Raw genomic sequence first — 22,871 nt, 5'->3', positions numbered from 1 at the left:
GGTGCATAGTTACCCTACTCCCATGTTGGGGGCTATCATTGTATGTAGAGAAGCAAAAACCTTGATGACATCATGGAGAATCAGAGAATCTTCAGGGAGCTTTTTATTTTTTGTTGTAGGATAGGCTTATCTGAAACAAAGAACTACTTTTACCAGGTCATTTTATATGTCAAGCAATCAGTAGGTATTGCTCACTTCTTTTTGTGTTACAGTTTTGTCTTTCCCTATACATCAACCCTCTTTGCTCCCAGAAGTTTCTGTATAAGATAGTCTTCAGTCAGCCCAGGTGACAGGAGTTAGGCAGTCGAGGAGATCTAAAGCTTAGATGAGACCCCACTCTCATGGAACTTAATTGTCTTGGCTCATAGATGTAGACCTAGAAAGGACCAGAGAAAGAAGTCATCCAGTTCAGCCTCCTCTTTTCATAACTACACAAGTGTGGTGTTAGAGTCAGGATTCAAACCCAGGCCTCCTTACTCCAAATCCAAGACACATTCCATTGTTCCATGTTGTTCAGGAGACAATGGGACATAAAAACATCTATAATATAGTGTTTCATAATAAACGAATTAGGTACAAAGTAAAGTGCTGCATGAGGTCCAAGGAGAACAGCCATTACCAAAAGGATCAAGAAGGGTTGAAAAAGTGGCATTTAAGTTGGGCTTTATAGGACTCATAGACATTCATCCAGCAAGAGGGAAGGAGTACATTCGAAGGCTGGAAATGGCCTGAGCAAAAGCAAGAAGGGAGGAAACTGATGGGCATGTTTGGAGACAGATCATGATCTAGCTTGGCTGAAACTTTAAGTGAATAGAAGGGAGCAATAGGAGATAAGGCCCGAAAGGCACTTAGGTACCAGATTGTGAAGGACTAAATTGTAGGGCAAAGGAGTCTAAACTTTCCTGGGTAGGCCTTAAGGGGTCACTGAAGATTTTTGAACAGAGCAGTGACATGACTGGCCTTCTTTGTATAAGGAAGATTGGTCTGTAGGCCAGTATGAGGGATGTGTTGGATGGGATGGAGGGAGTCAGTGAAGAGAACAGAGGCAGAAAGACCTTTTATGCAGTAATCTTTTTTTGAAGGGGCTTCTATTTCACTAGAGGTATATAACATTTAAACATAAATGTAAGATTATTTGAGGAGAGGGAGAGCACTTAGAACTAGAGAAATAAGAAAAGATTTCTATTGGGAGATAGCACCTGAGTTGAGCCTTAAAGGAAGCTGAGGACCCTAAAAGGCAGAGGTGAAAAGGGACAAGGTATCAGGGACAGCTTAATGTTGACTTAACACTATTGAAGTAAAACACAATTTTAATTAAGCAGATTTAATCTTGCTTTTCCAGTGACTATAAGAGTACATTTGTCTTGCCATAATTATTGGTATATTAATTTTTAAGTTATTGGCCATCACATTACTAAAGAAATTACCAGACCTAATTATCTTAACTTGAGAAAAGGTTATGTTTATACAGATTTATTATATATAGTCATAAATTTTGAACAGACATTAGTAAAAAGGGAAAATTACGGTGAGGAAAAGAAGTAGACAAGGGAGGATGGGAAAAGATTGGGAAAACTCAATGAGAACAAAACAAGACAGGATTATAGGATCATAGATTTAAATTTGTAAGGGAATTTAGAGGTCAGATATTTTAAACTCCTTGAGCTTTGAGGAATTCATCTCAATGTCATCAAAGTACCTGCCAGATATTAGGCTCTGTGGAGATAATATCCAGGTAAAACTTTATGGGCCTTTATAGTACACTAAGGATAATAAAACACTATTCACAGTGGTAGGAGGAACTAAGTGGAGGCCAGAAGGCCTGAAAACTTACTGCATTAGTCCAGGCAGGTTAAAATAAACATCTGTACTCTAGTGATAGTATTGGGAATATACAAGAGGGAATAAATGTAAAAGGTATTATAAAAGAACAGTCAGGCTTGGTAACTCACTGAATAGAAGGGAAGGAAGAGAGGGAAAAATTAATAGTAACATTAGGCTTTTGAATGTGATAATCCAGTAGCTTTGACTTAAAGTTTACATGGAGACTTACCCTAGAGTTTTCTCTGAAGTTTTGGCAGACCTATGGAAAGTAACTAAGCAGTTTCCTCATTGTGGGTCCTGATTGCTTCATTTGGACATTTAAGATTCCTAAGTATATCCTTAGTTAAAAGAAGTTTTTGCCCAAGGGATCTTGGTCCAATTTTCAGGCTAAGGAGAACCCATAATATTCCCAATGATTGTTGAAATAACAGTAGAGATGGCTAGTTTATAATAACCGCACATACTAATTTTTTAAAAGGAGCTAGAAAAAATCTGCACTAATAAAGCTTTAGTGTCTGTATAAACTGAATCTTAGTGCCCACAGAACCTAACAGTAGAAGTTTGCTATGACACAGATAACATATAACGTGAGTGTTATTCCTATTTCTCAACCTTAGTGTCATAGCAAGGTTTTTTAACATAAGAAAACCAAGTAAAATTTCATCTGTCAAGAACTTTTAAGGTTTTCCTGTAGCTGAGAATTTATTCCCTTTAAATATGAAAAACCTTATTTTAGCAATTTTGGATGTAAATATTTCTAAGGCATATAAACTGAATATCATTTAACTCCCTTATTTCTCAATTCTCTCATCTGTAAAATGAGAGAACTGGCCTAGATTATCTCAAAGGACGTTTCAATTTTTCCTACAAATTTAAAATCTAATCTATATCCCTTGACATAATCTAACCTTTTCTTAGTGACTCAAAGTCATCATTAGGAACTCGTAATGTGGTCTATTAAAGTGTGACTACGGTTTGCCTGCACACAAATGGACCCAGATTGCTGTGTTTATGAGCTTTTTTAAAAGCATCTTTCTTTACCAGTAAACTGCTAGCTGTCACTTCTCAGTCCTTTTAGGGCACCTGACTAGAGAAAATTCTTCCTGCTTCTAATATCCCCTGGGCTTGAAGATAACCAAGCTTGTTAGAATTGTATATAAAATAAGAGTAAGTGGGCTCCAAGTAAGGAATTGTCCTATGAGCAAAGTCTTAACCTTTAGTGTATGTGTAAAATAACACTGTCTTTTTAAGGCCTTTTTTCATAAGAAGCAATTAATGATGAAAACGGCAAGAAAAGTGTCTTTGTACAAAGAAATAAATGTACATTAATAGAGAATGTGGCATATTGCTGCTTTTGTGGGATGAACATTTTGATAGCTAATATAATTAGAAAAAGAATATGTTTTAACATGAACTACTAAAACATACACGTATATGAAGAAACAGCTTTAAGATGTATTTTTTATTTTTTCCAATTACATGTAAAGATAGTTTACAACATTTGCTTTTATTAGCTTTTTAGTTCGAAATTTTTTTCTCCCTCCCTCCTCTTCCCCCTCCCCAAGACAGCAAGTAATCTGATATAGGCTATACATGTACAGTCATATTAAACATATTTCCACATTAGTCATGTTGTAAAAGAAGAATCAGAACAAAAGGGAAAACCACAAGAAAGAAAAAACACACACAAAAGAGAAAATAGTATGTTTTGATTTGCATTCAGACTCCATAATTCTTTCTCTGGATGTGGGTAGCATTTTCCATCATGAGTCTTTTGGAATTGTCTTAGATGACTGCATTGCTGAGAAGAGCTAAGTCTATCAAAGTTGGTCATTGCAGTGTGTTGCTGTTACTATGTACAATGTTCTCCTGATTCTGCTCACTTCACTAAGCATCAATTCATGTAAGTCTTTCCAGGTTTTTCTGAAATCTGCCCGCTCATCATTTCTTATAGCACAATAGTATTCCATTACATTCATATACCACAACTTGTTCAGCTATTCCTCAGTTGATGGGCATCACTTCGATTTCCAATTCCTTGCCACCACAAAAAGAACTGTTATAAATATTTTTGTACATGTGGGGGATTTGGAACAGTATAGATTCGAGGACTTGGATCTCTTTGTTAACTATGTGGAGTGATGCCTCACTTGTATGGGAACTGTTTAATGTTAGGAAGAGTGGATTTAATGCATAAATAAAATCTTAAATACTTTCCTCACAGGAAAACCCCCTTATTTGGAGCTCCTCCAACCTCCTTTCATGCCTAGTGGGTCTAAATTCTCAGAGAGAGATCATCACTGCCCCAGAGTTACACTCAAACTCTCTTATGGTCCTAGGAGTAACCCTTGAGCCCCCATCCAGTATTTTTTCTAGCTCTACTGTCAGCTATTCCAAATAATAACACTTTTTAGATCTTAAATATAGCTGTTTACTTGATAAGCCACAATAAATAATATGTACTCATATATTAAAGCAAACACATAGATGATAAAATACGTCACAATTAACCCAGCTCTTTTCCCAATGCAACTACAGCAAAGAGTAGCAGCACACTTAAAGGAAGCTGGCAGAGCAACACATGAAGGAAGAAAACTCATGTGCTTAGGTTAGCTCACAACTCGAGACTACAGCTTTCAGTGTTATTGGTCTTTTCAGGTTGGAGGAATGAGCCCAACCTAGATAGCAGTGAGGTGTTTAATAGGTCTGGGTGAGATAGCAAGTCACTGATGTAAATGTTCTAACACCATCAGATGAGATCACCCCATTTGTCCCTGTTGCACAAAAATGGACTAAAATAAAGTGTTAGTTTGTTTCTGAAAAGAGCTATAACAGCTTTAATATACATAAGTGCCTTTGTTTCCTGCACTTATTAAATATTTACAGCTCATCTTAAAACACACAAAGAGAGAAAAGGAATGTCCAAAACTTTTGGTCAGATTAATCTGGAATTTTATGGGCACTAGAATGAGAAATTCAGTATCAGACTGAGCCACTGTGAGAGTTTGTTTGGCTTATTTTGTTTTGTTTGGTTTATTTTGTTTTGCTTGGCTTATTTCTGTGCTTATTTTATATATGTGTGTGTGTGTATGTATATATATATATATACATATGTGTGTGTGTGTGCGTGTGTGTATATATATATATATATATATATATATGTCACAAGAGTTTTCTTATTTTCAGTGGTAGGTAGGAAGGGAAGCAGAGGAAGGCAGCTGATAAAGTTGCTAAAATAAAAAAAAAGTGAGAATTATTGAAGAATTTTTTAGAAATGCATGGAAGACAATAGGAAGACCAGGAGGAAACCCATACAAACTGGACAGCTTTGAAAGTTACATGTTGTATTTTTAAAGTATACTTATTAAAAGGAAAAGGAACCTGCAGAGATTCATAGTTTTATGTATAATCTTTTTCTCTCCTACCTTTCGTATACAGATGTCCATTTTATTTGGTATTAAGTTCAGAATGAAAACTTTTTTTTCATTTCAGAGACACTTAAATCAAACTTCTGTTCTAGTCTGAAGGCACTCTCAAATCTCTGTTGATCAAAATATTGAAGTGAGTTGCTTTAAATGGACTTTCAAGTAGAGACAATTTCTTTTCATTTTTCACATTAGGCTTATAGAAGTGATGCTTTCCTCAGTTACTGGAGTAAAGGATAACATTCCTGGATTTTATTCAGTTGTTTGTCTAAGGCATTTTAACAATGACTTGGGTATAATAAAGATAGGTGCCATTTTATGTTAGGCCTGTGGATTTTCATTTTCTCAAGCTGACTTCTCACTAAAGGGCAAAGAGAACTCATGAGATGAATGAGTAAAAGGATAGAAGAAAAAACAATAGTAATTTTATATATCCACTGCCCTACTGTCTGCCCAATTAAGTTCAGCAATCATCTCTTTAGTAACTTATGTAAGCACAGCATTGTCCTCACTGCCCATTGACTTCATTTAGTCATCTGTGACAGGTGTGCCAAATCTGTGATGGGAACAGAATGTTCTCAAACGCCTATTCAATAAATGTAAAAATTAAAAGTCCCAATCCTCAATTTGTGCAAGGTGTACAGTGTTACAAGAAAGGAAGAATAATTTTTTCACACTTTTTGTAACATTCTAAATTGCAATCCGAAAAAATGATATTTGTTTTTTAAGCTTAATTTTAAATTATGAAATTCCCCCCATGTTTTACGTTTTTGTCTAATAGGTAGCTGTAAAGCAACCTCATTTAAGAAACTAAACTTATACGTTCTCATAAAATTAGCATAAGAATAAATATAATGGGGCAGAGCGAAGATGGCGGCTAGAAAGCAGGGACTTGCCTAAAGCTCTCCCCAGGACCCTCCAAACACCTATAAAAAATGGCTCTGAACAAATTCTAGAACTGCAGAACCCACGAAATAGCAGAGGGAAGCAGGGCTCCAGCCCAGGACAGCCTGGATGGTCGCTGGGTAAGGACTATCGCACAGAGCTGGGAGTGGAGTGGAGCAGAGCATAGCGAGAGCCATGCCCGGACCAACCAGACCAAGAGCCCAGCTGAACAGGCCCTAGTGCCCTGAATCAGTGAGCTGTGGCAGTTACCAGACTTCTCAACCCACAAACACCAAAGACAACAGAGAAGGTTAATGGGAAAAACTGCGGGGACAGAGTGAAAGGAGTTCACGGTTCATCCACCACTCCGGGGCAGCAGAGGTGGTGCAGCTCCGAGGCTGCTTACAGAACTATAGCTGCAGTTGGTTCGGGCCCCAGGCCCACCTGGTGGGAGGAATTAAGTGGTGGATCAGAGCAGGAGTGCAGAGCCTGCTTGGATCTGAGTCACAGTCTGGGTTGGCATTTCTTGGGGGAGGAGGAGCACTGGTGTAGTAGAGCTTGCTGTGTAGAAGTAGCTCTGAAAACAACAGCACAGCCCCCCCAAGCTTGGGACAAAGTACTCTCTACTCTACAAGCAGTCATACCCTGACAAAAAGCTCAAGGGCCAAGTAGTTGGCTGGGAACATGGCCAGGCAGCAAAAACACTCTCAGATTCAGACTCAAACTTTGGAATCTTTCTTTGGTGACAAAGAAGACCAAAACATAGAGCCAGAAGAAGTCAACAAAGTCAAAAAGCCTACATCAAAAGCCTCCAAGAAAAACATGAACTGGTCTCAGGCCATGGAAGAGCTTAAAAAGGATTTGGAAAAGCAAGTAAGAGAAGTAGAGGAAAAATTGGGAAGAGAAATGAGTGTGATGCGAGAAAACCATGAACCAAGTCAACAGCTTGCTAAAGAAGACCCCCCCAAAAAATACTGAAGAAAATAACACCTTAAAAATAGACTAACTCAAGTGGCAAAAGAGCTCCAAAAAGTCAATGAGGTGAAGAATGCCTTGAAAGGCATAATTAGACAAATGGAAAAGGAGGTCCAGAAGAAAATACTACCTTAAAAATTAGATTGGAGCGAGTGGAAACTAGTGACTTGAGGAGAAATTAAGATATTCTAAAACAGAACCAAAGGAATGAAAAAATGGAAGACAATGTGAACTATCTTATTGGAAAAACCACTGACCTGGCAAATAGATCCAGGAGAGAGAATTTGAAAATTACTGGACTACCTGAAAGCCATGATCAAAAAAAGAGCCTAGATATCATCTTTCAAGAAATTATCAAGGAGAACTGCCCTGATATTCTAGAGCCACAGGGCAAAATAGAAATTAAAAGAATCCACAGATCACCTCCCGAAAATGATCCCAAAAGGAAAACTCCTGGGAATATTGTCGCCAAATTCCAGAGCTCCCAGATCAAGCAGAAAATACTGCAAGCAGCCAGAAAGAAACAATTTGAGTATTGTGGAAACACGATCAGGTTAACAGAAGATCTAGCAGTTTCTACATTAAGAGATTGAAGGGCTTGGAATATGATATTCTGGAGGTCAATGGAGCTAGGGTTAAAACCAAGAATCACCTATCCAGCAAAACTGAGTATCATGCTCTAAGGCGAATATGGATTTTCAATAAAATAGAGGACTTTCAAACTTTCTCAGTGAAAAGACCATACCTGAATAGAAAATTTGACTTTCAGACACAAGAATCAAGAGAAGCATGAAAAGGTAAACAAGAAAGGGAAATCATAAGGGACTTACTAAAGTTGAATTGTTTTGTTTACATTCCTACATGGAAAGATGATGTGTATAATTCATGAGACCTCAGTATTAGGGTAGCTGAAGGGAATACACACACACACGACACAGTGAGTTGAATATGAAGGGATAATATCTAAAAAAATAAAATCAAATGAAGGGATGAGAGAGGAATATATTGAGAGAGGGAGAAAGGGAGAGATAGAATGGGGTAAATCATCTCACATAAAAGTGGCAAGAAAAAGCAATTCTGTTAGGAGGGAAAAGGGAGCAGGTGAGGGGGAATGAGTGAATCTTGTTCTCGTTGGATTTGACCTGAGGAGGGAATACCATACATACTCAATTGGGTATCTTACCCCACAGGAAAGAAGGAGGCAGGGGAGAAAAAAGGGGGGACAATAGAAGGGAGTCCAGATAGGGGGAGGAGGTAATCAAAAGCATACACTTTTGAAAAGGAACAGGATCAAGGGAGAAAATTGAATAAAGGGGGATAGAATAGGAAGGAGCAAAATATAGTTAGTCTTCCACAACATGAGTATTGTGGAAGGGTTTTGCGTGATGATACACATGTGGCTTATGTTGGATTGCTTGCCTTCTTAGGGAGAGTGGGTAGGGAGGGAAGAGGAGAGAGAATTTGGAACTCAAAGTCTTAAAAGCAGCTGTTTTAAAAAAAGTTTTTGCATGCAACTAGGAAATAAGATATACAGGCAATGGGGCATAGAAATCTATTTTGCCCTACAAGAAAGTAAGGGAAAAGGGGATGGGGGGGAGTGGGGTGACAGAAGGGAGGGCTGATTGGAGAATGGGGCAATCAGAATATATGCCATCTTGGAGTGGGGGGAGGGTAGAAATGGAGGGAAAATTTGTAATTCAAACTCTTGTGAAAATCAATGCTGAAAACTAAAAATATTAAATAAATAAGTAATAATTTTTTTAAATTAAAAACAAAGAATAAACATAGTGGAGGCAAGAAACTTTGTATTTCAGTCAAACTCCCCAAGAAATACCTACATAGATCAGTACGTCACTGTTTCAGGTATTCCCAAAACAGAGCCATTATTCCTTAAAAGGCAGTAAATCAGACTTAGAAATAAAGCAAAAAATGTTTAATGTAGAATAATTAATATTTTGTTGATAGAATTGTAGGTATGGTAACCAGTTCAAGGCAGATAGCCCAGTTGAGCTTTTATGAAAAGAAAGGATGAGAGGCTATGATGGGAAGCATCATAAACAAAAGGTTACATTGGAATCATGAAGAAATACTTCCATTCCATTTGTTTTCTTGGAATTTAGGAAGTATATTTCTCTGAATTACAAGAGTGCCATGTACATAGTGGGTACTTAGTGTTTATTGAATTAAATGACATATTCTGAAAACTAGTGAGGTTATCAGAGATGGACTATGAAATGTGCCCTTCATTTTGATGTATGGATTATGACTTTAGATTTGCATCAATCAGACCATGAGTGTTACCATTACTTCTTCCTTTTTTTAAGCAATGGGTTCTTTTATGTGGTTCGTCACGTCCTACAGGAATTTTCATGTTTACCTATAAGTAAAATTACAGGGGACCATTCGTAGTTTTTCATAGGAGTAAAACAATAAATAACTTCATTAGTTGCTGGATATATTCATTCTCTGATGGATTTTTTTTTAATTTTTTTTTTCTTTATTTATTTTTAGTTTACCACACACGGTTCTACATAGTTTTGAGTTTCAGTTTTTCTCCCCTCCCTCCCCCCTCCCTCCCCAAGACGGCATGAAGTCTCATATAACTGTCATGTATAACTTCGCATTGAATTAATTTATGCTCTAGTCAAGTCGTGGAGAAGAATTTTGACCAATGGAATGAATCATGAGAAAGAAGAAACAGAACCAAAAACAAAACAAAACAAAAAAATAAAACCCCCAAAAACAAAAACAAAAGAGAAGCAGAAAAGGCGAGCATGTAGTGTGCCTCAGTCTGTATTCAAACTTCGCAGTTCTTTCTCTGAATGAAGATAGCATTCTCCACTCTGATGGATTTTTTAAGACTGGTAATAGATAGTGAGACAAGCCTCATCGGGCAGAAAGAGCCTGAATGTTTAAGTACTGGCTCTGCCACTTTTATGACTTTGGGCATATCACTTAACCTCTCAGCGTCAGTTTCTGCATCTGTAAAAAAAAAAATCAGGGAAACCATACTTTCATTTCCTATTTCACATTTGGGCTGTTGTGAAGATCAAATAGGAGAGATGACATATGTCTATAGACCAGCTACATAAATGGTAGTTGTATTATGACAGCCTTCAACAGCCACTCTTTCAGCTTGTGTTCTAATAAATATATTGAGATATACCCATCTTATTGGGCTAAAAATTCTCACCTGTAAAAAATATTGTCAGAATTGTAAAGCACTATTTCAATGAGAAATATTACCTGTGAGCAATAATTTAATAATTAATATCAGTTATTTAATTTATTTTTAATTATGCATTTGATATTTAAGTTAATTATATTAATAGTTAATAACAACTAAATGAGAATTGTGAGAAAGTCTGGTCCTTCCTAACAGTGTCATCCTCCTTCTGTTTTAGTTTCTCGTGCTCATCAGCCACTCCTGGCTCAAGAAGTTTGGTTACTATAAGGTTGTTTTATTTTCCTTCTATATGGAAGGAGCAGCTGCAGCTGTGATGTTTGTCCTGGGACTGGAACACTATTACATTTTGGCTTTTTATCTCACAGCTAACATGTAAGTACAGTGTTCCTCATCTTAAATCCATAAATATTTGCCAATTGAGAAAGGAAAAATTTTGAGACTTGCATTAATTCTTTTTGTTCACCCTTTCTAAGGTTGAAAAAAAGTCCTTTGACTGAAGTCTTTCTATATTTGATCTACAGAAAATTTTAGTTTCAGAGTAGCAAGAGGCTGATTTGCTTTGCTAAATGCTTGAGGCAGGGTCCAAACATAATATTGAAGTAAACTAATCCCTCACCCTTCCTTTCTTTACCCTTCTTCCCTTTTTTCAGTAAATCCTTTCCCTAGAATTTTTGTGCTATTTTCTCAGGTTCATTTTGCGACTGATGATCTTTCAAATTAATTCATGCTTAAGTGTTAGTGACACATATTTTTGTTTTAAAGAGAACACTTAGAAAGGATAATGGGTAAATCAAATTGATCTTTGATGGTGAGGTTTGGGCTGGATTCTTCTCAAATCGTTCCATATCTTTGTCTACCTATTTCATCTATAAAATTAGGGATTATTTTCATTCAAAATGATTTCTACAGATTTTTAGAATTAAAGCAATATATTTATAACGAATAATTATTGGAAGTTCTGCTAGAAATTTATTTTCCTTTAACTTAGGCTTTTTTCTTTTTTTCATTCCCTTGTCATAGATGATTTTATTTTCCCTTCTTATTACCTTACTTGCCATGTTCTTCATGCCAAGAGAAAAATTTCAGTTGTGTTTCCATGCCATATTCTGTTAATTAGAGCTTATACCAGCAATGTGAGCCAAATTTAATGAGCTGGTAATGGATCTGGGGGGGTTTTAGCAAGAGAAAAAAGTAGTTGGGTTTTCCTTTCCATCCAAAAGAAAAATAATTGTTTAGTATTTCTTAGAAATTGTTTCGTATTTTCAAGAGAAAAAAGTAGGGTTTTTTTTTCAATCCAAAAGGAAAATAAGTGTTTAGTATTTTCTTAGAGGGTAGCCAGATGGCTCAATGGATAGAGTTCTGGACCTGGAGTCAGGAAGACCTGAGCCAGCCTCAGGCATTTACTAGTCATGTGACCCTGGGCAAGTCACTTAACATCTGTTTGCCTTAATCCATTGGAGAAGGAAATAGCAAACCCCTCCAGTATCTTTGCCCAGAAAATTCTGCGGATAAACATGCTCTAACTGCCCATGAAGTATGGTCCATGGAGTCACAAAGAGTCGGACACAACTGATCAACTGAAGAAAAATTTTTTCCTAAAGAAGTCATCTCCTTAGGGCTACAGTGTTTTCTGTTGAAGACTGATTATTGTGTATTCAGTTGGGGCATGTGTGTACTTTTATTTCTTACATGGCGTTGGAGCATTCCTTGTGGCGGGAGGACTGAGGTGCAGTTTTGTGAATACCTCACAGAACTACTCCGTCTTGTATTCCCATGTCAGGAAACCCAGAGAACTGTCAGTATCTCTTTCATTTCGCTTCCTTAACTTCTTAAAACCACTCTTAATGTGGATATTAAATATAGAAAAGATTTTATTCACACCACAAAAAATGGAAAGATTAACTGAGCACAGAAACAGTCTGCTCTCAGAGTCATTCATACAGTTCTTCTTACTGATATCCTGTGTGGCTCTGGTCCACTCATCACCCTTTCCTGCCCAAATGTACACCATTCCCATGGCTCGCAGAACCAGAAAAAGAGTAAGGTCAGAGTTCCTTTCTCCAGGTCATAGTTCTTTCTTTTGCTGCCCCTTAGTTCTGACTTATCCTATGATCCTTGGTCCTGTAGTTTCCTGCCATTTTTTTTCTTTTTCAGCACTTGCTTGTTCTGGTACTGGTTTCAGTTTTTTTCTGATAAAGGTCTCATTTCTAAGACATAAAGAAACTCATTCAAACTTATAAGAATAAGAGCCACTTCCCAGTTTATATACAGTCTAAGGATATAGGCACTTCTCAAGGAAAGAAACCCTGGCTATCTAGAACCATATGAAAAAATACTCCAAATTACTACTAATTAGAAAAATGCAAATTAAAGCAATTTTGAGATTCAACCTCACACCGAACAGAGTGGGAAAGATGACAAAAAAGGAAAATGATAAATGTTGGAGGGCTCTGGGGAAACAGGTGCATTGATGCACTATTGGTGGACCTTTGGATGGGTATAGCCAATCTGAAAAGCAATGTACATTATCCATAAAAAGTCACTAACAGTACATGCCATTTGATACATTATACCACTGCTAGATCTGTTTCCTTCAAAGACCAAAGAAATAGGAAAAGGTTTTACATGTTTTACATGTGCGTGTGTATGTATTTATGTATTCATATAGCTATACACATATATACATTTGTGTGTGTATGCATATATGCATTATATGTATACACACATAGGTATCAACTCTTTTTGTAACAGCAAAAAACTAGAAACTAAGGGGGTGCCCATTAATTGAGGAATAGCTGAATAAGTTATGGTTTATGAATGTGATAGAGTCCTATGATGCTGTGAGATATAGAGGATTTAAAAGAAACATCAAAAGATTGATGCAGAGTAAAACAAGCAGAACCGGGAAACATATGATAGCATCAATATTATTAAAAAAATCAATTTTGAGGAATTTTATAAACAGATTGAGAATGAAATGAGCAGAACCAGAAGAAGAATTTTTATATAACACTGTAATGACAAGCAACTTTGAAAGCTGTACAAGGATCATCCATAATTCCAAAGGACTGATGGTGGAATATAAATTTTCCACCTCCTGACAGATAGGTGGCAGATTTATAGTGAGGTAGAATAAGATAAGTATTTTTGCATACGACCAAGGAGAGAATTGTTTTCCTTGACTGCATATGTGTTACAAGGAATTTGTTTTTCTTTTCTCTTTTTTTTCAGTAGAGTGAGAGGTGAGATGGAGAGAAAGTTGTTGTTGAATTGTTTTAGTTGTGTTCTACTCTTCAAGACTCCATTTGGGGTTTTCTTGGCAAAGATACTGGAGTGGTTGCCATTTTCTTTTCCAGCTCATTTTACAGATGAGGAACTGAGGCAAACAGGGTTAAGTGACTTGCCAGGGTCACACAGTGTCCGAGGCCAGATTTGAACTCACAAAGATGAGTCTTCTTAGAGGAAATTAAAACAATAATTAGGAATTATTTGTCGAATTGTATGCTCATAAATGTGACAACCTGAGGGAAATGGGTGAATATTTACAAAAACATAAATTGCCCAGGTTAACAGAAGAGGAAGTAAAATACCTAAATTACCCCATCTCAGAAAAAGAAATTGAGCAACCCATCAGTGAACTCCATAGGAAAAAATCTCCAGGGCCAGATGGTTTTGCATGTGAATTCTATCAAACATTTAAAGAACAATTAATTCCCACACTTTCCAGACTATATGGGAAAATAGGCGAAGAAGGAGTCCTACTAGATTCCTTTTATGACACAAATATGGTTCTAATACCTAAACCAGGAAGAGTCAAAGCAGAGAAAGAAAATTATAGACCAATTTCCCTAATGAATATTGATGCAAAAATTTTAAATAAAATATTAGCAAAAAGATTGCAGCAACTTATCCCAAGAATAATACACTATGATGTTTCAACAGTCTTGCTAGCAGCTACTGTGGCTGTGTAAAACTAACAACAACCAGCACACAGAACGCTGCAAGCCCAGGTTCTTTTGATCTGCTTTACTAAGGAAAGCAACGTTAAGGGGTTAACAAGCTTACTTTAATCCGGCATGCGAATATCATTCACTTAGTTCAGGGGGAAAAGCTAGCACCCTGAACTTCAGAGCAAACACAAACAAATTACAAACATCTACAGACAGATCTTGTCTGATTCAAATCTCAATGCATAGTTACCAGAGTTTAACAAAGTCCAAACATCTGGGTTTACAAGCTGGAGGGCTCTTAACTACAGCTGTGCAGTCTCCACATCAGCACACCACCAAGAGTGAGTGCCCTAAGCAAATAGCTCTGTTCTCTCTCTTTATGCACTCTTTAGCCCTCATCAAACATCATCTGAGTGACCAGAACTTAAGCGCTTATTTTTGGCTCTGGTCTTAACAACTGAGGGCTTCATGCCCACATAGGCTTAGCACCTAGTAATTAGGGGTTTGGGCCTGGGGCTTAGCACCTAATAAGACTCAAAGACACCTAACTTAATTGATATTACATATGATCAGGTAGGATTTATTCCAGGAATGCAAGGCTGGTTCAATATTAGGAAAACTATCATCATAATTGATTATATCAACAACAAAACTAGCAGAAAAGATATGATTATCTCAATATGTGCAGAAAAAGCTTTTGACAAAATACAACATCCATTCCTATTAAAAACACTAGAAAGCATAGGAATAAATGGAGTCTTCCTTCCTTAAAATTATAAGTAACATCTACCTAAAACCATCAGCAAGCATTGTATGTAATGGGGATAAGCTAGATCCATTCCCAATAAGATCAGGAGTGAAACTAGGATGTCCATTATCACCCCTATTATTCAGTTTGGTACTAGAAATGTTAGCTTTAGCAATAAGAGAAGAAGAAGAAATTGAAGGAATTAGAATAGGCAAAGAGGAAACTAAGTTATCACTCTTTGCAGATGATATGATGATTTACTTAGAGAATCAAGTAAAAAACTACTTGAAATAATAAAAAACTTTAGCAAAGTTGCAGGATATAAAATAAACCCACATAAATCCTTTGCATTCCTATACATTACTAACAAAGCCCAACAGCAAGAGATAGAGAGAGAAATTCCATTTAAAGTTACCATAGACACTATAAAATATTTGCTAGTCTACCTGCCAAGACTGGGTTTCCAGGGCCTATATGAACATAATTATGAAACACTTTTTATACAAAGTCAGATCTAAATAAATGGAAAAATTAATTTACTTAATCAGTGCCATACCAGTCAAACTACCAAAAAATTATTTTCCAGAGCTGGATAAAATAATAACAGAATTCATCTGGAAGAAGTAAAGATCCAGAATATCAAGGGAATTAATGAAAAAAAAGTTCCAGGGAAGGTGGTCTAGCCATACCAGATATTAAACTGTACTATAAAGCAGCAGTCATCAAAACTACCTGGTACTGGCTAAGAAACAGAGTCGTGGATCAGTGGAATAGGTTAGGTACACAAGACGCAGTAGTAAACGACTATAGCAATCTACCCTTTGATAAACCCAAAGAATCCAGCTTCTGGGCTAAGAATTCACTATTTCACAAAAACTGCTGGGAAAATTAGAAATTGGTAGGGCAGAAACTGGACATAGACCAACATCTTACACCATATACCAAAATAAAGTTAAAATGGGTTCATGATTTAGGAATAAAGGCTGATACCATAAGCAGCTTGGGAGAGCTGTTGCAACAATCGGCTAGCAGCTGCTGTACTGGTGTAGGATCCACCAACAACCAGCACACAGAAAGCTGCCAATACAGGTTCTTTTGATCTGCTTTACTAAGGAAAGCAGTGTTAAGGGGTTAACAATCTTACTTTAATCCAACATACAAATAGTATTAACATACAGATTAACATACAAACAGCTCAGGGGGAAAAGCCAGCACCCTCAGCTTCAGAGCAAATAAACGGGCATCAACAGACAGATTTCCATCTAACAAAGTCACAATATACAGTTACCAGAGAAGCATCAATATCTGAGTTTTCTCCAAAGCTAGGGAGCTCATAACAACGGCTGGCCCAGAGTCACGTGCCACTCCTACTGTGGCTCAGAGCTCCAAAAGAGAAAGCCAACCTCTGGGTATATATATCTTGTTCAGGGTCAAAGGTGAGTCACACATGCGACTCACCCATGTGACCTAAAATTGTCACAAAAAATGCAACTTAAACCCATGTGGTCTAAAAGCATCTGATGTCACAAACAGTCACTCAAACCCATGTAAACTAGGCTTTCCCTTGAGGCAAGGAGGTCATGAAGCACTCCTAATTTAATCAAGGAAACAAAGGCCAAACTCTTCAAGGGCACTTGGTTGAATAAGTACTAAGAGCCTGTCTTGATTCCCAATACAAGAGCAAGGAATAGTTTACCTATCAGATTTATGGGAAAGCAAGGAATTCATGACACAACAAGAGATAGAGAGCATTACAAAATGCAAAATGGATAATATTTATTATGTTGAATTGAAAAGATTTTGTATAAAAAAAGCCAATGCAACAAAGATTAGGAGGGAAGCTGTTAATTTTTTTAAGAAAATATAATGTGGAATATTGCTTGTACTTTCAGATGAGGTCACTATATTGTTAGTTTTACTTAATGTTTTTAAGTAAATGTTTAATGTTTTACTTAACCTATAAAATACTCACTTTACTTAACTCATAAGATATTTCTCACAGAGTGAGGGTGATCTGTAAATTCTTGTAATATAAAAACAAAAGATCAATAAAACTTTTTTAAAGAAAATTAGTCTTCATCTGACACTAATTGCCTACTTCCAGGGGCTGCATGAATGTCAGTGCAGACCTCTCCAGGTTTGTGTACAGCCTGTATCTGTCTGAGCCAACAACTTCTGATGGCCACATCTGTGTCTGAATCTTTGTGGTCTGAGTGATCTCCTTTATTCAGGAGCAGTTTCCTTCTTGCAAATTGGCCCTGTAATCTTCTGTTCATGAGAGGGAAAAAAATATTAACCAACTCCTCCTGGTGTATGCCCTCTATGTTTTCTTTTTCTTTTTTTCTTAAAACCAAGTACTGGCTTTTACTCGATTTGTTTCTAAAAAACCAAAAACAAACCTATGATTCTAACAACCATTTTCACATGTTTCTTTTCTTTTTCTAGGATAGTAGTTCAAGCCTCGTTTAGTTTGTTCAATCTACCTCTGGCTGATATCATTGATGCAGATGTGCTGAAATTCAAACGGAAGTAAGTTCCTTTATAATAATGACTGTAAAAGTCAGCATGTGTAGACCAGGACTGTAAAATTCACTGTATTTCAGTTATGTTTTCATCTGCAAATCAACTTCATTCATAGATCTGGCACTCGAAGGGAGCTCAGAGGCCATCTAATCCAGCCTCCTCAATTGATGGGTAAGGATGCTAGGGCTTATGGCAGAAATGGAACAGTTTATTTGCAGACACATAGTGTCCTTGAAGAAGACCATGAAGAGGCCATCTTTAAAAAAAAAAGTTTCTATTACTTTTAAAAGTGGTCACTTTAAGAGAGCTCAGAGGACCAGGAGGAGAAACAAATGTTGACATTGGTAGTTTTCTCCCCTTTCCTGAGGTGATTTTGTAATTTTTAGGGAGCAGGGAATCCAATGACAGCCAATACTACAAAAGATTTACTTTCACCCCTGACAGACAACAAAAGTCAACTGCAACAGTCAGTGTTGTACTCTACTAACAATTAAAGGACAGATTTTACCCTTCTGCTCAAAGTCAGTAAGGACCAAAAGGAGAAAATAGTAGCCGCAGCTGACAGTTATATGTCAATTTAGGGTTTACCGAGTGTTTTACACATAATCTAATGTGCTGCTGTTAGACCCATTTTACAGATGAGGAGACCTGGGTTCAAGAGGGATTGTGACTTACTTAGGGCTAGTAAATATCTGAGCCAGGATTTGCACTCAGGTCTTCCTGACTCCCAAGTCCATGCTCTAGACAATATGCTTCTCTCAAGAGACAGATGTCATCAGTGGCAGTCACACAGGTGGTTTTGCTTAGCTGTTTGGGGGGAATGTACTTTGTTGGTAAGCACTTCTTTCATCAAAATGAAATGTATCTACGAAAATTTTTTTAAACGAAAAATACCCTTCCCCGAAATGAAAAGATTTACTTCTCAAAAACTTTTGAAATCATTTACCAACAATACGTGCCTGACACAAAATTCAAATTCACTCTTCCTATAAAGGAAGAGATTGAACTTTTGCTCCATGACACCTCAAGAACAAAGTTCAAAGTCTGTGTTTGTTGCTGTTTAATTGCCTGCCAGACATTTTAAAAATTAACGAGAAAAAAAATTTTGGCCTGCTGCAAAGAGGTCATCTGCCATTCAGACTTGCTTTAAAGTTCCATCTGATTCCCTTACATTTCCAGTGTGTTGTATTGTTTTAGTTTGGACAGGAATAGGTGAGTTTGAGACACAGACTCTGTACCTTTGCGTTTGAGCTCTTTTGCCAAGGAAAGAAACCAAACTCACCATTCAATTGGTCAGTGCTGTTTATTGGCAAAGATACTCAAAAGGAACTCATGCCCTTCACTTATCCTTACCTCTGGCCCCCAAATTCCTGAATCCACTGAGGTGTGTGTGACTGCCGCATAAGGGTTATAGCTCTGGGTGTTGTTACAGCTCTCTGTGATGATTTAACTTCGGGCAGTATTACAACTTAGTCTGTATTTTTTTTGTTTACTATGATTTCATAAATAATTTATACCCTGTACAGTTTCAGTGTCTTAATTGTCTTTATTCCATAAGATGTTCTTTAATTGATTAAGAATAATGTAATAACCAGGTAACAGGGTTCTCTCCTAGGCCATGCTCAGCAGAAACTGGGTTATGTTACCATGGCTTCTGGCCCCACGTCCCATGAAACATAAAGATATTAAGATTGAACTAAAAGACAGATTTGGTAATGCGTTGCATTGAGCCATCAGATTTGTCAGTACCTTAGATTTATCCAAACTTGTTTTTGTCATTAGTATATAACAGGGCTGTCCACAATGCAGCCCACCTACAAGCATAGAAGTTTACATAAATGTTTTGGTAAACCAAGCTACCACAGAGCTCTCACTAAAATGGCGAATCAAAATATATTGTCTATTGTTTCAATAAAAACCTAAGGTTGGACAGCCCTGGTATATAACATCTACTTAAGAATCAGTTCACTTAAGTACATTTTGTTTGGCCTTTCTGATTTTATATATCTGTTTTTAAACAGTGCTTGCATTTCAAGTTCCATACAAGAGTGAATAGATGTCAGCATTGGTTGGATATGAAATGGATTTATTCTGATCTTATCCATTACAGATCACCCCTTTCCTCGATGGTTTTTGGGACCAATGCTTTGTTTACCAAACCTGCTCAGTCTTTAGCTCCCATGGTTATAGTTACTGTGTTAAATCAGTTTGGATACGAGCAGCTAAACAAGAAGTCCATACAGATTGATCCCAGGTAAGTTATCTTAAAATTATGAAGAAGTAAGAAAATTGTGTGTATTTGTGTTCACTTCAACAAACATTTTATGGGAGGCAGCATGGCTTAGTGGATAAAGAGCCACCCCGGAGTTAGGATGACTTGGGTTCAAGTCCTATCTGACATACATTTAAATGTGTCTCTAGGCTTAGTGGCATGAGAGCTGCCTTAGAGTCAGGATGACCTGGGTTCAAGTCTTAACTCTGACTTGCATTTGCTGTGTTACCCTGGGGAACTCATTTAGCCTCTCAGTGTCCCAGGCAACTCTCTAACATTATAAGTTGTAGGACAGTTGTCCCGAGGCATTGGTAGAGTTTCCTCACGCCAGAGCTCATTTTACCAATAAAATCACAGGTCCAAGAAAAGAAAAATGACAAGTGTTGGAGGAGATGTGGAAAAAATGGAACACTAATGCTCTGTTGGTAGAGTTGTGAACAGATTCAACCACTATGTAGAGTAATTTGGAACTATGCCCAAATATTTATAGCAGCTCTTTTCTGGTGGCAAGGAATTGGATTTTAAGGGGATGCCAGTCAGTTGGGGAATGACTGAACAATTCATGGTGTATAATTGTGTTGGAATGCTACTGTGCTATAAGAAATGATGAGCTAGATGCCCTCAGAAAAAGCTGGAAAGACTTAGATGAATTGTTGCAAACCAACTGAATTAATTTTTAAAGATTCATTTCAGGGGGCTTTTCCTGCTTCTTGCCCTTCATGAGTTTTTTTTGGGGGGGGGTGAGGGTGGGGGTGAAGGCAGGGTGACTGCCAGAATTGCCAGTTACATTGCTCTGCTAATTTAGTGCCCTGGAGTAATTTAACATTTGGTTTACCAGTGGCCCAGATGGATAATGTATTCCTGAAAATGATTCAGCATGCTGTCCATAAAGTGCTGTAAAATCCTCCATGGTGAAATTATTTAGCAAAATACACAAATGCAAGTAACTCACATCATCCTTGAATATGCTTTTATTGTTTTGTCACTGTATTTTATACAACTGCAGCTTGGGGGTGTTTCCCTTTACTGGCCTGTTTTTGAGAGCTATAACTAACTACAGGAGCTATATCTCTTTGACACCAGTAGGGAGGCATTGTTTCAGTGGACAGAGCATTGTGATTATATGAAAAACATTTTTTCTGAATTTAGCAATTTCCATTTGCTTCCTGGTAATAATAAGACTTGGCTTCTGGCTGCCCCGCTACACTATATGGTGGGCCATCATGGATCTTCACGTCTGGGTACTGAGCAAGAAAACTGGCGTGTAATTTCTCTCCATTTTATCAGTGAAGATCAAGTTCAGGAGTCAGCAAACTATCCCTCCCCCCACTCATGTCTATATGACTACAAGGGCCCAGTGTACTAAGAATGGTTATGAAATCCGTTCTTAGCTCATTGAACCATAGAAAAACGGAGTACCATTTTAAATGATGTAAAAACCGTTCTTAGCTTGCAGGTTGTTTAAAACCAGATAGTGGGATGGATTTGGCCCATGGGATGTAGTTCACTGACCCCTGCCTTAGTGGAATGACTTCAGATATTGTATAGTATAGTTATTTTCTCATCTATATCCTACTAAAAATCACACTGAAAACTTAGTTTTATTTCCCTTTGTACTGAAAGACTGCAAACTCTAATTTTAATCATGGGATAGCTAGAAAAAGTCCTAGTGTGTTGCCCCTCTGGCCAACAAGCCTTTTCTGATTAGCAGCTACTTGTAACGCAGGTGCTAAAATTACAGTAATTTAAGGAAGTGATATCATTTTAGATTTATGAATTATACCTTAATATAGAACACTGGAACTCAGTGCGTATTTTTTATCCTTGCCCAATTCGTGTTGATTTTTGATATATGTTGGAATGGGGAAGACTGAGGAAATTGACATCAGTATTTTTTTAAAGTGCCACAAATTAATATTTGTAGAATACAGTAGAATATATTCTATGGATATGCAACCTAAATAAAATAGAATGAATTCACCAGGGAATAAACTTAATCTGTTGTTTTAGCATATGCTCAAACAACGATCACATGTGTGGTACTTAATTTGCTTTTTCTCTTTTATCTGAGTGTTTTGTAATAAAAGTTCTAAAAAGTTATGCTTGTAAGAACAGTTTGGAAAGTGATTTATCTCCAAATGACACAATAAACAATACTGTATTGAACTTTATCCAAGAAAATGCTCCAGGGTAAATAGCCTAATGTCATTGAAAATAACCTCAAGGCTTAGTCTTTATGTAATGAGAGTTTTTGGTGTTTAATTTTATATAGCTAATCATTAAAATCAGTTTAAGAACTGTTCATTGAAAACAAGTGATCTCCATAGAGATTTATTACAGCAACAGCCTCTGTAATAACTGGAGAACACTCTGCTGTTTAATGGTCTCTGTTTCTTATTAAGGTGTAATTCACTGTTTTATTCAGTGGCAAAGATCATTTTACCTAGGAAGAAAGAGCTTCTCTTGTGTATTATACTTGGCTATAGTGGAGTTCATTCTTACATTTCATTCCTGTGCTCTGTGGTTTTTTGTTATGTATTTTTGAATTGTGTATTTTTTATCTGCTCCACTTAATTTTTTTCATATTCTTAACCTTTGACAGGACATTGGAGCCTTGTCTTGCAATAGAAAAGTACTCCTTCTTTTGGAGAACAAATGCATGTGTAATGGGTATCATACTCAACTCTGGAATCAAATTTCTCGTGTTCACTGTCAAGGGAACAAACTTGAGCCCCCTACTCAACTAGTGAGTAGTAGGCCAGGCAAGAACCATAAATTGAATAGCAAAACATTTAATTAGAACAGAATAGCAAAGCAAATAACTGGGGGAAATCCTGCTGTAGGTTCATTCTTTGTCCCTTTTTAAAAATGAATAGTTTCCCACATACTCACAAACTGATGGGGAAGGGAAACTCCTCAGAAAGCTCATGTTCCGAGGTAGGAAGGGGCTTCAGTGCTATGTGCTTTGTGTCATGACTAGGAAAGCCTCCTCTGCCTGACATCTCACAGTTCTGTATCCCAGCATCCCCTCTGCCCTACTGCTGCTGTTGACTTGACTTCTGCAGCCATCATCTCTGGAAGC

At 37.1% G+C, this 22,871-nt stretch overlaps 1 protein-coding gene across 1 annotated transcript in view; it reads left to right on the top strand.

Moving 5' to 3' along the window:
- The window catches only part of LOC118834881 (transmembrane protein 180-like), a 76,071-nt gene that overhangs the window by 33,912 nt on the left and 19,288 nt on the right, over nucleotides 1-22,871 (top strand). The window contains exons 4-6 of the mRNA XM_036742317.1: nucleotides 10,514-10,668; nucleotides 17,440-17,523; nucleotides 19,628-19,771. Of these exons, the coding sequence (XP_036598212.1) occupies nucleotides 10,514-10,668; nucleotides 17,440-17,523; nucleotides 19,628-19,771 (383 nt within the window). The remainder of the gene's footprint in view (nucleotides 1-10,513; nucleotides 10,669-17,439; nucleotides 17,524-19,627; nucleotides 19,772-22,871) is intronic.

This window comes from Trichosurus vulpecula, chromosome 1 (assembly GCF_011100635.1).
Source record: "Trichosurus vulpecula isolate mTriVul1 chromosome 1, mTriVul1.pri, whole genome shotgun sequence".
Taxonomy (NCBI): domain Eukaryota; kingdom Metazoa; phylum Chordata; class Mammalia; order Diprotodontia; family Phalangeridae; genus Trichosurus; species Trichosurus vulpecula.
This window is presented reverse-complemented; position numbering and strand designations above follow the sequence as displayed.